Source organism: Rhinatrema bivittatum, chromosome 7 (assembly GCF_901001135.1).
Source record: "Rhinatrema bivittatum chromosome 7, aRhiBiv1.1, whole genome shotgun sequence".
Taxonomy (NCBI): domain Eukaryota; kingdom Metazoa; phylum Chordata; class Amphibia; order Gymnophiona; family Rhinatrematidae; genus Rhinatrema; species Rhinatrema bivittatum.
This window is the reverse complement of record NC_042621.1, coordinates 123,140,333-123,154,623: the sequence shown is the minus strand read 5'-3', so window position 1 is coordinate 123,154,623 and position 14,291 is coordinate 123,140,333. Positions and strand designations below refer to the sequence as shown.

The following is a 14,291-nucleotide window of genomic DNA, read 5'->3' as shown; positions in this document are numbered from 1 at the left end:
ATTTGTAGCAGCTCCTTTCTGAGAACATGTGTAATTATGCATGCCTCTTCTTCCTACCTATAGCATGGACCCCGGAGTACGATAAATTATAGACAGCTTGCAGGGCACAGATAGATGGGCCCTGCTTTGTGCTGCAGACACATTGCACTCAGTACCACCTCTCTCCAGAGCCTCCTCTTTTGAGTCCCAGCCTCTGTCCTATCTCCAGGCTGAGTGAGATGGGGAGAGTGTGCACTGGATATAACTCAATCTGATCTGTTGGTAGTAACAGTAGTGAAGGGACTCTGGCAGCCACCCTCCCTTCTCCCTTTTTTTGATTATAGAGAGAGCTGGAATTTGTTGCCAGAGGATGTGGTTAGTGCAGTTAGTATAGCTATGTTTAAAAAAGGATTGGATAAGTTCTTGGAGGAGAAGTCCATTACCTGCTATTAATTAAGTTGACTTAGAAAATAGCCACTGCTATTACTAGCAACGGTAACATGGAATAGACTTAGTTTTTGGGTTCTTGCCAGGTTCTTATGGCCTGGATTAGCCACTGTTGGAAACAGGATGCTGGGCTTGATGGACCCTTGGTCTGACCCAGTATGGCAATTTTTTATGTTCTTATGTTCTTATAGTAACAGGTTCCTGTATCTTTGTCCCCATTTCCCTTTATTTTAAAATTCAGAAGACAGATTAGTGGGGCTTTCAGGGTTGCCCTAGCTCTACGTGCACACTGCCTGCACCTTGGAAGTTGGCACGACACACAACATTTTGTTAATGTAGGTCTGCCTTGGGTTTGAAAAGGTTGGGAAACACTGGCCTAGAACAATACTGGGGCTGCTAAGGGCGATCAATTTTTTTTAAACTGTTTTAAGTTTATAACAGATGTGAACAATTACAAATAATATTAAAAACAATCCCAATCCTTCGAGAAAGCAATCTGTTGCGGAAGAGGACCTTAGGCTGAGTTGGAGATGATGCAACCTACAGGGAGGAGCCCTGCAGGTCCCCATCATCAGCAGGTGGAACTGGCTGAAGCAGAAGCCCAACTGGAGCTTTACCAGTACTAGCCTTTGATCCCCTTAAGTTGAGCCCTCAGGTGCCAGGGCCGGCTGGACTTAGGTGCGAGCCTCTGTGGAGGTAAAGAGCCGTCGAGTTAAAGATGTTGCAGAAGAAGACAAGAACTAAAGATTTGACCACAAAGAAACCAAAAACTCAGGAAGATGGACCAGAGGCAACAGGAACAACACATGAACACCAGACGGGAACAGGGAACCAGAAGCAGGAATACCTGAGGCAAGCACAATCTTCAAACAAGATGACCTATTGCTGAGGCACTGGTGGAGCATCAGAGAGGCCTTATATGGGCCAGGACAAGTGATGTCACCGGGGGGGGGGGGGACTGCGAGCTTTCCCGCTGCAGTCACTTTAAATTTTGCCCAGGGGGAGCGCTGCAAGAAAGCTTGTAGATGGTACCTTGTCCACAAGTACCGCCAGCATGCCGTTGCATCAGGCAGTGGTGTAATGCACAGAGGAGGCCTGGGCTGGAAGTGAGAGTGGTGGTCATTGGTATGGGCCCGTGGACCACTGAACGCAACACGACCATCTCGTCCAACCACAAGATATTAAAAAGCAAAAATTTCCATACACCCTTTCTTCCATGGGTTACAATGAAAGTGATACATCTTTTTCCCACCCATCCCACCATCCCCAACACACCCAACCAAGGATTAGTGTCTTCCAAGAAACCCCCCTACACACTCACATTGTTGAGCTATTCATTGAATATCACACTCTACTATCGACTGTGTACCTTTCAATGCGTCCAATAAGGTGCCCAAATCTTATCGTAGATTTGTGTTTGTGCTGTAGATTTGTTAGTTTTTCAACCAGGGCAATTTCATGCACCTGTGCATGCCAACAGGCATTTAGCTATGCTCAAGGTATGATTTCCCCACCAGCCCAGAAGACAGTGATGATGTCAAATTGACATCAATATGTTGATCTGGTTCCAAAAATCCACAACAAAGGGACCCTCCCTCCAAATCCTCTCCAACATAGGTTAGAGGCCCCCACCAAAATTTTTATGTAATAGGACATACACTATAGGTACCCAGCCTATGAAGGAGATTAACCATTAGCTCCACATGTCAATTACATATAGACATTTTGTGAACATTTTTCATATAGCTTTCCAGCATTCAGTATTTAGGTTCAGTTGCAAATCTCTATTCCACTGAGTCACTATCTTAAGAGGGGGATCTCGTGCTATCTGACTCTCAAGTACTGCCCTATAGAGCTTAGATATTCTTCATCTAGGTATATTCTCCTTAACGATTACTTTCTTCACCAAGTTTAGAATGCCTAGTTCTCATCCCTGTCTCCTGAAACCCTCCAGCTCAGCAACCAGATGGCAATAAAAGGGCTCAGACTCCCTGGACACCTCAAATTTGTTTCTAAGATCCTGAAATGATTTCATTTGAGCACTGTTCTCCCATAATTGATCCAAAAATTTTAAGCCTAAATTCCACAATTCTGGTTATCAGCCACAAGTTACACCAAATTGGAATATACCCAATTTGTTAAAAAAAACACCACCCTATAAGCACAGTCCATATGTATTCCTTGCATTAAGAAAGGTAGAAGGAAAGTCAAGCGATTGCCAACATGGCTAAAAAGTGAGGTGACAGAGGCTATTTTAGCCAAAAGATTTTCATTCAAAAATTGGAAGAAAATAGGATAAAGCATAAGCATTGTCAAGTTAAATGTAAGACATTAATAAGACAGGCTAAGAGAGAATTTGAAAAGAAGTTGACTGAACAGACAAAAATTAACAATAAACACTTTTTAAAATATATCCAAAGCAGAATGCCTGCAAGGGAGTCAGTTGGACCGTTAGATGATCGAGGGGTTAAAGGGGCACTTAGGGGAAGATAAGGCCATTGCGGAAAGATTAAATGATTTCTTTGCTTCAGTGTGTACTGACGAGGATGTTGGGGAGATACCCATTCCAAAGACGGTTTTCAAGGGTGATGATTCAGATGAACTGATCCAAATCACAGTGAACCTAGAAGATGCGGTAGGCTAGACTAACAAACTGAAGAGTAGTAAATCACCTGGACCGGGTGGCATATACCCCAAGGTTCTGAAAGAACTAAAAAATGAAATTTCAGACCCTATTTCAGTTCATTTGTAACCTATCATTAAAATCATCCATTGTACCTGAAGATTGGAAGATGGCCAATGTAAGCCCAATATTTAAAAAGGGCTTCAGCGGTGATCTGGGATACTATAAACCAGTGAGCCTGACTTCAGTGCCGGGAAAAATTGTGGAAACTGTTATAAAGAATAAAATCACAAAACATTTAGATAGACATGATTTCATGTGACACAGCCAGCAAGGAAAGTCTTGCCTCACAAAATGGCTGTTTTCACAGTGGAAAAAGGTAAACAGTGGAGTGCCTCTGGGATCTGTACTTGGACCGGTGCTTTTTAATATATTTATAAATGATCTGGAAAGGGATACGATGAGTGAGGTGATCAAATTTGCGGATGACACAAAATTATGCAGAGTAGTTATTAAATCTCAAGCGGACTGTGATAAATTACAGGAGGACCTTTCAAGACTGGAAGGTTGGGCTTCCAAATGGCAGATGAAATTTGATGTGGACAAGTGCAAAGTGATGCATACAGGGAAAAACAACCCTTGCTGTAGTTACACAATGTTAGGTTCTATCTTAGGAGTTACCACACAGGAAAGAGATCTAGGTGTCATAATAGATAATACATTGAAATCACTGGCTCAGAGTGCTGTGGCAATCAAAAAAGCAAACAGACTGTTAGAGATTATTAAGAAGGGAATGGCAAATAAAATGATGGATGTCATAATGCCTCTATCTCTCCATGGTGAGATCGCATCTTGAATACTGTGTGCAATTTTGGTCACCACATCTCAAAAAAGATATAGTTGAACTGGAAAAAGTGCATAGAAGAGCGACCAAAATAAATGGTATAGAATGGCTGCCCTATGAGTTAAGGCTAAGGAAGTTAGGGCTGTTCAGTTTGGAGAAGAGACGACTGAGGAGCAATATGATAGATGTTTACAAAATCATGAAAGGACTTGAACAAGTTAATGTAAATCGGTTATTTACTCTCTCAGATAATAGAAGGTCTAGGGGGCACTCTATGAAGTTAGCAAGTAGCTCAATAAAACATATCGAAGAAAATTATTTTTCCCTTGGCGCATAGTTAAGCTCTGGAATTCATTGCCAGAGGATGTGGTTACAGCAGTTAGTGTAGCTGGGTTTAAAATAGGTTTGGATAAGTTCCTAGAGGTAAAATCTATAAATTGCTATTAATTACTAAACAATAGTAGCTTGAGATTTGTTAAATGTTTGGGTACTTGCCAGATTCTTATGACTTGGATTGGCCACTGTTGGAAACAGGATACTGGGCTTGATGGACCCTTGGTCTGACCCAGTATGGCATATCTTATGTTCTTATGTTGTTAACCCATCAGTATTTGTGGATGGAAACTTAGGCCCCTACACATAGCATTCCATATTTTTATCATATGTGAGATATGAGGGCTTGCACAAACAGCCTTTTGTACCCCTTGTAGCAACTCTGGCTGTAATAACAACATTGGTAAGTCTAATCCCCCAGGCAGCTGTACTTCTAAGGAATACGAGGGTGTTCCATTTCCCTCTGTAACCAGGTCAGAACACCAGTGAAGCCCGCTGCCCAGGAATATCTTTGCAGATATGGAAGAGCCATTCCACCCACCTCCTTGGGCCTCCATAATGTCCTCAGTTTTACTTGGGCCTGCTTATTATGCCATATGAATGTACTCAATGACCCCTGTAAATTGAGAGTGAGGTAACACAGAACATGCTAGAAGAGGTATATTAATCACGGAAGGACGTTAATCTTTAATACATTTATTCTGCCCGCCCATGACAGAAAGCGAGCATCCCAAGACATCAGATCTTTCTGTAGCCAGTCTATTACTGGGGCATAGTTACATTTATATAAATCTGCCTGATTCTTGGGTACCCATATGCCCAAATACTTGATACCATCTCTTGCTTTCTTGAAATGAGAAAAGCATGGGGGGAATAGCATTGACAAAGAAGCTTATGGGGAGTACTTCAGATTTGGAAAAAATTATCTTATATAACCAGAAACCTTACCACAAGATGAGAGAGACGCTAGCAACTTTGGCCCAGTGCATCTCGGATTTGTCAGGAAGAGGAGGACATCATCTGCATATAAGGATATAGTGTGTTCTAATCCTCTTGCCCTAAAGCCTACAATTTATGGGCATTTCATATCTTTTCCGTCAGCTCTTCAATAATCAAATTGAAAAGCAAAGGGGAAAGAGGACATCCCTGCCTAGTGCGTCATACCATGGGAAATGGGTCAGAACAGTACCCATTTGTTAATACACTGGCTCTATGGTGCAAACGGAGTGCCCAAACCCGTGCCCAGAACTCCTCTGGAAACCCTACCTTCTCCAGCACCCAAAACAAAAAAAGGCCAGCTAAAGCAATCAAAAGCCTTTTCAGCATCTAAGATCACAACCAGTTCTTCCCTCTTCTCCAACCTGGCCAGGGTCATGATATCTATTAATCTCCTAATGTTAGAGGTAGACAGATGCCCGGTAATAAAATCCCGTTTGGTCTTCTCTTATTAAACTGGGCATTATAGTCTCCAATCTCAGCCGTAGAATTTTAGCCAATATTTTTATATCTACATTGAGCAGAGAGATTGGACGATAGGAGCTTATATCTAAGCTATCCCTGCCTGATTTAGCTAAGAGAACTATAACTGTGTTCGTCATACTATAGACCGTGTCTGGACATTGCCTGAGATGCTCAAATGTACCTTGCAGGAATGGAGGCAGCTCAAAGAAAAACTTTATAAAAATCAATATGAAAGCCATCCAGTTTGGGTTTTTTGCTTTCGGTAGCTTTGTAACTGCATTACTGATTTCTTGCGGGGTGACTGGCGCTACTAACTTACTCGCCTGTCATGCCATAACCTAAGGTAAAACCATCTCCTGCAGATATGCTATCAGGACTGCTTGTGTACCCTCCACTCCCCCAGAGTATAGTCCTTCACAGTAAGTTTTAAATATCTCATTGATCTCCTTAACATTATGAATGATCCTGCCAGAATTCTTTCTGATATTAATGATCAGCGTCTGAGCTTTCCATTTACATATAGCCCTAGCTAAACACGCCCCAGTCTTGTTTCTATGTTCATAGAATGTCTAACAGGGAAACTGTAAAGCTCTCTTGATAGCATTGATCTGAAGCTGTTGCAGTTCCTTTCTCACTTTTTGCATAGCTTTATATATTCTCTGGGAACAACTAGCTTTGTGTTGGGCCTCTCACAATCTTAAACTTTGCTCCATCTGTCTTTCTTTATGCAGGAGTTCTGAAAACTTGCAAAACTGATAATTTTTCCCCGGAATACCGTTTTCAGAGCCTCCCAGATTACAACCAGATTCTCTTCCACCCCTTCATGATTCTCCTTATATTCCTTTATAGCCTCAATATTCATGTCACAGAAGCATTGATTACCCAATAGCAAGGGGTTGAAATGCCTCGTTTTGCTAACTGGCTGTCCCTAATTGATTTTCAATGGGAGCAAGACTGGACAGTGATCCAATACTTGACTGGACAAAATGCCATGAGCCCCACCATTCGCAAGGAATCCCTTGCACATAAAAAAAAATCTATGCGACTATATGACTGGTGTCTGAGAAAAACAGGTGTAATCTCTTTCGGTTGGGTATTGATACCGCCAAATATCTACCAAAGTTTATTCATGAGGAGGCGCAATCCTTCCGCTTAACTTCTAGTTTGCCTCCTCACTACATGATCTCTCTCTCCTGGGGTCCAAACATGTGTTCTGATCCTCTCCTATAATACAGGGCAAGGTGAAAAGGTTTTCCAGGATTCCCACCAATTTCTTGTAGTATGTCCCCTGCCTTTCATTTGTGCCATAGACACTGGCCAGAGTGAAGCTTTCTCCATACAGTGAACCCTCCACTATTATATACCTACCCTCAGAGTCTGCAAGCTGCTTGTGAACTTGCAAAGGAAATGACCCATGCATCAAAATACATACCATCCTTCTCTTTGAATTATATGAAGTGAAGTAGACCTGTCCCACCCATTAGCATGTTCCGTATCACTCAGATGCGTCTCCTGCAATAGAGCTATTGTCACATTCTGCTTGTTCAGATAGTCTAAAATGCGCTTACATTTTATGGGCATACCCACTCCCCTCATGTTGAAGGATATTATATTAGCCTCAAGACAAGACATATTTGAAATAAAAAAGAATTGCCTTGTTTATCAGAACCTCTCATGATACATACACCCTACTCGTTCATATCTCTCTTGTGCCCCTGCTAAACCCAATCTACCATCTAAACCCAACATCCACAACACAACCTCTCCCTTCCCCGTCCTTCCAGTAAAATACTTTTTTACCCTGGTTACTGATGGGCTGGAAGAAAAGGGCAGATGCTACCTGCTAACTTCCCTTCACCCATGCCAGATAACACAGAAATCTTCACCAAAAAAAAAAGTTCAACCTTTGTATTTGTTGTTTGAATCTATCTTCTGTCTCTGCTTGATTTTGGCTTTCTCTTATCCTCTTTGCCTCATTTCTTTGTCATTTCTGTTTTTTCTTTCCATGTGCATATCTCTTTCTATTCACTGGTTGTCTCTCAACAGCTCATTATGTATTCTCTCACCTCCTTCTAGTTTCACCCCTTTTGCCAACTCAATCCCTCTCCTCACCCCTTCATGCCTCTTCTCTTCACCATAATCCCCTTTCCTCTCATAACCCTTCTCTTGCTTTATCTATCAGCATCCCTCTTCTCTGTCCCACACTCTCCTTTCCCAGTTCTTTTCACCTTTCTCTCCTTAAGTTCCTTTTGCCTAACTTCTCATCCAATCTCCTCTCCTTGTCACAGCTCATATCCTCTCTCCCAGCTTGTATCCCTGTCTCCCAGCTCATGTTCCCTTTCTCAGCTCCTCTCCCAACCCCCTCACACTCATAGTCTGCATGTACTCCTTTCTCTCCCCTCTTCCTCCCCCCCCCCCCCCCCCAGTTCCTCGCCTCCTCTCCCAGTCAGCATTCCCTTTCTTTCGCTACCTTTATCCCAGTAATTCTGTCAGCTCCGTTTCACTGCCATCATGGCTCATCTGCCTCTATTTTCCTTTCCTATCCCCACTGAACCTCAGGAAGCCTGTCTATCCTACACCTGCTGCTGCTCTCTGGTGCCCCTGCAGACCATTGGTCAGACATTCCATAGCCAGCCAATAGGCTGTAGGAGGAGATGGGAACCAGTAGCATGGAGACAAGCATTTCCTTACTGCCCTCCCCTGCAGCCCTGCAAGCTGTAGCATGGAGATCTCAGCTCCTGATTCACAGGAGTGCAGGAGACCACATTGGGGTTACTCAAGCACCCACAGAGGTGGCGCCTTTCTTACTATGTCATGTTTCTTTTATTACATAGTTTGAGCTAGCTTATTTATTTATTTATTTATTTATTTATTTAAAAACTTTTCTATACCGTCGTTAAGTTAGATAACCATCACAACGGTTTACAGCAAGGCACAATAATGAAAATATGAGTGGTATAGATTATTTATTTTTATTTATTTATTTTATTTTATTTATTTATTTGTGTTTTTCTATACCGGCATTCACGGCAGTTCGTATCATGTCGGTTTACATAAAACAAGGGGGTGAGCAATACATTATAACGTACATAGCTAAAACGTAAGAGTATACATTACAAAAGTATAACAAGTGCGTAAAAGAAAAAGTTACAATAAAACAGGGGTTATTCTAACTGGGATTAGAGTTAGAGGAGAGATAAAAAGTTTAACAAGAAGTAAAACATTGTAGTGATTGGTTGGTACAAATTAATCATGTGCCATCATAGTGCGGTAACAATTCATTTCAATAAACTATGTGTGTAAGTTAAGCTTGTCTGTTGGGAGCATATTAGGCGGTTTGAATTTAACATTAATGTGCATTTGTAGGTTACAAGTAACAATTTCTAGTTTGGTGCGTCCTTATCAATCAACTGCTTTTCTCCTTCTCTTTATCTTTATAAAAAGCTTGTTTAAATAGCCTTAGCTGGATAGGGATTGCACCCTATCAGAATCCCTTCTATGTTCCCCTCTGATTACTGTATCCACCCTGCCCCAAACCCACAATAACCAGAAAGTAGAGACTCAATCTGAAGATATGTTCCAACAAAACCACATTTCCATTTTCTGGTGTTACCACCAATAGAATATGTAAGATAAGATGAAAGTCACTAAATACTTATTAAAAAAAATATTTCACTTTCTCCCTGCCAATTGGTGAAAAATACATTAAGTGAATATGAATTCTGCTCAAACATACCAATATGCCTCTCCACCCAGTAGACTGTGACTCTCACAGTCTTAGCACAAACTATTTCACATTACTATTTCAGTACCTACTTTTTTAACACATAACTATTCATTTCAGCACCACTAGAAACTCCACAAACATTCAACAGTTTCCTCTCAACACTCACCCAGGCAACAGCAAGAGATAACCCCGGCTCCCCAACTCTCGCCCTTCCTTGGCTCCTCACTCCAATTCCTACCCGCTGACGGTGGTATCTCCCAACTCTACTTCATCTCTGGAATTCAGGTCAACTCCCCTGGTTATGTCCCTTTAAGGAGAAAAAACTGTCACCTCTGGCCATTCTTCTGGAAGGCGAAAGCACCTGCAGTACCCTCTCAGAAGAGAGGCCACCTCGAGTGAACCTACTCCCTGGATGGGCTCTCTCTAACTCCCAACCAAAATCCTAAACCCAATATTATATACTGGAGGAACACTCCTTTTACAGGACTTCTCCTCCATATCTCTTAAAAGAGAGCTGTCCAATAAAAATCCATTAACCACCTTCCAATGTTTACACTGTGCAAAAGCATAGTAATATTTTACCAAAAAGCCTGCCATCTAGGGGGCATTTAAAATACCACACTTTCCATCCTATCCTCTGAGCAGCGATTCACAGCACCTTCTCTCCTATAGTATAACCACACACCTCCCTAGAAATTAGCATTAGAGAGACTCTGGGATCTTCCCCACCCAGAATCCTATTGGAGGAAACCTCTGTGATACAGGGCCTATTTGTTGGCCCCACCACATAGGTATTTGACTTCTGTTCTACCACAGAACTCATCACTTTCATGATATTTGTTACTTCTTGCTGGATATTCCATTACACTCATGCTAATATGAACTTCTCTGGAAGGAACAAATAGGGATTTTGAAAAGATATTCTTACAAGTTAATTACATTGTATTTAGCGTCGTTCATAAAACATTTTACAATCACACATATAGGACACAGCGAAACACATCGGGGGAAATTTTCAGGTACTGCTTTTTTTTTGGACATGAGGGCAGGGAAAGGGATCTCCAGGCCAGCCCTCTATCCTTATCTGGATTCCAGAGATTCCCCACCACCTTTTTTTTAAATCTTCTGACCAGAAAGGAGATGATAGATTTGCATTACTGATTACTATTTTGTGTACTGTAATCTTCTTAGTAAGGTGGGTCCTCAATAAGCAGAAAAAAAGGTTTTAAATAAATAAGGCAATATTTTTTCTTTTTTTTTTTCTACAAGAGAGAGGGGATGAGGTTGGTGGCACTCGCTTTTTTTTTTTTTTTAATTAAGGAGAGCATTGGTTCATGGGGGAGAGGGGATGGGACTGTCCTGAAACTTTTTTTTTATAATTCATGGGGAAAGGAGTTTGGCTGGCCTGATTTAGTACTTTCTGGCTCCATCCCCAGGGTGACCCAGAATTTGGTAATCAAACTTTTGACAGTTGTGCTGTCCAATTTTCCAAGATTTTGACTTCGCTGGCTCAGTCCTTACTAAGCCAGCTAAATCTTTTTTAATATTTACCCCATTATTTCTATCCCAAGGGTAGATCAGGGTTAGGAAAGCACATAGACACAAAGAAGAACAGAATTTTGATATTAGAATTGAAGACAGGGAGAGTGTTGAGGAAGTGTAGGAGTTATTGACAAAATGTAGATTTTCCAGCAGGGGAAGGTTCATGTGTAGTTCAGGAGGTGTGAGCTTAAGTGAGGAGTGATAGGAGGTATCATCCCCCAAATGGGATGGGTTTGTGTGTATGGTATATATAATGATTCTCCTGAGGCACTGGGGAGGAGAATTTAGAAGGGGAATCTTAACTAAGGCTCCTCCAGAATCAGTGCTGAGAACTGGCACAGGGGAGGTGGGCTGAAGTTTGCCTAAGAGTGTGGAGAGCTCTGCAGGGCAGGCAACATGTGAGAAGAGCAGGGCTGTCTTCTGGAGGATCAAAGGGAGCTTTTCCCAGGATTGATTGGGAGCCAACCAGGAGGATAAGGACCCTCAAACAAGGGACACCATCCTGCCTGCGGAAGCCCACATTCACAGAAGGGTGAAGAAGAGTAAGGTAAATTGTATTCTTCAGTGAGCCTGGAGGAAAGTACAAGATTTTCTTGGGGAGCTGGAAACAGAGCTTGGTCCAAAAACCCTTGGACTTAGACCAGTGAAAGAACTGTGAGTAATCTGTGAAGTACCTTGAATGTAACTGTGTCTGCTTATGTACGTATATAGTGTGTGTAGTATGGAAATCAATAAAAAAAAAAGATTTGAACCATAATTGAGAGACTGCAAAATGATCTTCTTTGTGTTTTCGCTGGACTATTCTGTCATTTTCTTGCTAATTGCCTGGACTGTTATTTTTTGGAACAAACCCTCTTGCTGTGGGCTACTGATTTTTTGTTTTGTTGGTGAAGGTCTCCCCTTGCGTTTTACAGCTTTGCTGTCCCCCACTGTACTGAGTCCTGGTTCTGCAGCTGCCGATGGTGACCCCTGATGAAGGTGGGATTACATGTGGTTAGATTATGTGCTAGGACAGAGAGAAGACAGGAGGGTATAGAAAGCATGGAGAGAGAGGGTGATGGATAAAAATAAGATCAAACAGATAAGCAGGATCAAATCCACAGAGGGCAATTTTGAATTTCATTCTGGAAAAGGGGAATCAGTGAGGACTGAGGTGAATATGGCAAGAATCCATGCTATTTAAGATAAGTTCCTCTTTCCATGAAAATACTGGCAAAATATAACCAAAGCATATCCCTCATTTGCATTACTTACCCAGTTGCCCATTGCGGGAGTCATCACAGCCACAATTATCAAAGTCCCCCAAGCTGCAGTTCCTGGTGAGCGTGTACATCACTCCTGCAGAACTGATTGCGTGGACAAAAGCTGTCTCTCGGTTAGCTTAAACAGAGAAGTGTAAAAAAGTTGCTCTTAGCTAATGAATATTCAAAGGGTAATTCTAGCAGCTATAGCTCTCTCCTCCCCCTCCATCAACATAAGTTATCAGAAACAGCATTTACAAAATGAATGCTGTTGTCATTCGCAGACTTAAAATATGGAAAAGCTTATTTTCTACCATTTATCAAAGATAGGTTTCTTAAATCTAAAAACAGTAGCTGTTTCCAATTAAATAAATCTTTCTGTGCTATCTGTGCCTGACCACCACCTATGTTAACCTGGCAACAACCAGAGAACTGCCTGAGAGTAGATTTGGTCAAATACAGCTGATTCAGACATTTTTAGATAACATTTAGAGACCCCCATGGGGATCTGCACTAGAGACCTGGCTTAAAGTTAGGACAAAGCAATGTAGGGCAGAGGAAGGTACCATCTTTTCACATCAGCCCCATTGTAGGTTGCTGCAATGGTAGTTTCCTACCTGCATGTTAGTTCAGTGTGGAATGATTGTTTGGAGTTTGAAGGAAGAGGTCATGTTTTTGTAATTGCCCTATTCTCACTCACTATTGGCTTACTACCCTTGCTGAGTGGTTGAGGAAGCACAGATATTAAACTGGTAACCCACATCCAGTGGTTAGTAAAAGTGGTCTCTGTGATTTTTTTAAAATAATTATGTGTGTTTTGGAATATATGTGATTTTTTTGGGGAGAAAGATTTTGTCCAATCTTTATGCCCAAGAGAAAGAAATACTGTATGCAGTATTTTTGAATACTTCAGCTTGAAAGATCTCTGTGTCAACTAAGAGAGCTGTGGAGAGGATACCAAGTGGAATCCAATGCTAGGAAAACAGGGAAAGAAAACTTTGGAGATGGAAGCATCAAGTAGTGGACCCCTAGATATTTTGCAAAAGGAAACCCTTAAGGGACAGGAGAGCCCTTTCCAATGCAACCCAGGCAGCCTATAGGCCACTCAAGGAAAGGCAGAGGACCCTGGGACTGATCAAGGGACCACAGAGTCAGATCAGATTTCGGAGCGGCCTCGGAGGGAACAGGCAGCGCGCGACGGGCTCAGCACGCACAGGTTGCACAAATGTGCACCCCCTTGTGCGCGCCGACCCCGGATTTTATAAGATATGTACGGCTACGTGCGTATCTTATAAAATCCAGCGTACTTTTGTTCGCGCTAATTTATAAAATCTGCCTCATAGTTTGATGCTTACATGCATAAACAGCCGCATAAAGCCCTATGAGGCAGATTTTATAAATTTGCGCGAGCGCGTACTTTTGTTCGTGCACCAGGCGCGAACAAAAGTACGCTGGATTTTATAAGATACGCGCGTAGCCGTACGTATCTTATAAAATCCGGGGTCGGCGCGCACAAGGGGGTGCACATTTGTGCAACCTGCGCGCGCCGAGCCCGTCGCGTGCTGCCTGTTCTCTCCGAGGCCGCTCCGAAATCGGAGCGGCCTCGGAGGGAACTTTCTTTCCACCCCCCCGCACCTTCCCCTCCCTTCCCCTACCTAACCCACCTCTCGGCCCTATCTAAACCCCCCCCACCTTTTGTTGGCAGATTTACGCCTGCTGAAAGCAGACGTAAATCTGCGCGCGCCAGCGGGCTGCTGGCGCGCTATCACCCGACCCCGGAGGCTGGTCCGGAGGCCTCGACCACACCCCCGGGCCGGCACCACGCCCCCGGTCCCACCCAGAACCGCCCCCGGACACGTCCCTCCCCGCCCCTTTTATGAAGCCCCGGGACTTACGCGCGTCCTGGGGCTGTGCACGCGCCGGCGGCCTATGCAAAATAGGTGCGCCGGCGCACAGGGCATTTAAAATCGGGCCCTTTGTGAATATTGGAAGCTGTTATGTGCATAAAAACATTTTTCTGCTTGCCTTAGGCAGACTGATTGGTCAACTTCAATTTAGTCTTTTGTTATAGGTAAATCTGCTAACTGTAGGAAA

General features: G+C 42.8%; 1 protein-coding gene across 1 annotated transcript in view; it reads right to left on the bottom strand.

Annotated features, from left to right (window-relative positions):
* WNT8B (Wnt family member 8B) overlaps positions 1–14,291 on the bottom strand; it is a 34,124-nt gene that overhangs the window by 8,671 nt on the left and 11,162 nt on the right. Inside the window, exon 3 of the mRNA XM_029610688.1 lies at positions 12,211–12,336. Within this exon, the coding sequence (XP_029466548.1) occupies positions 12,211–12,336 (126 nt within the window). The remainder of the gene's footprint in view (positions 1–12,210; positions 12,337–14,291) is intronic.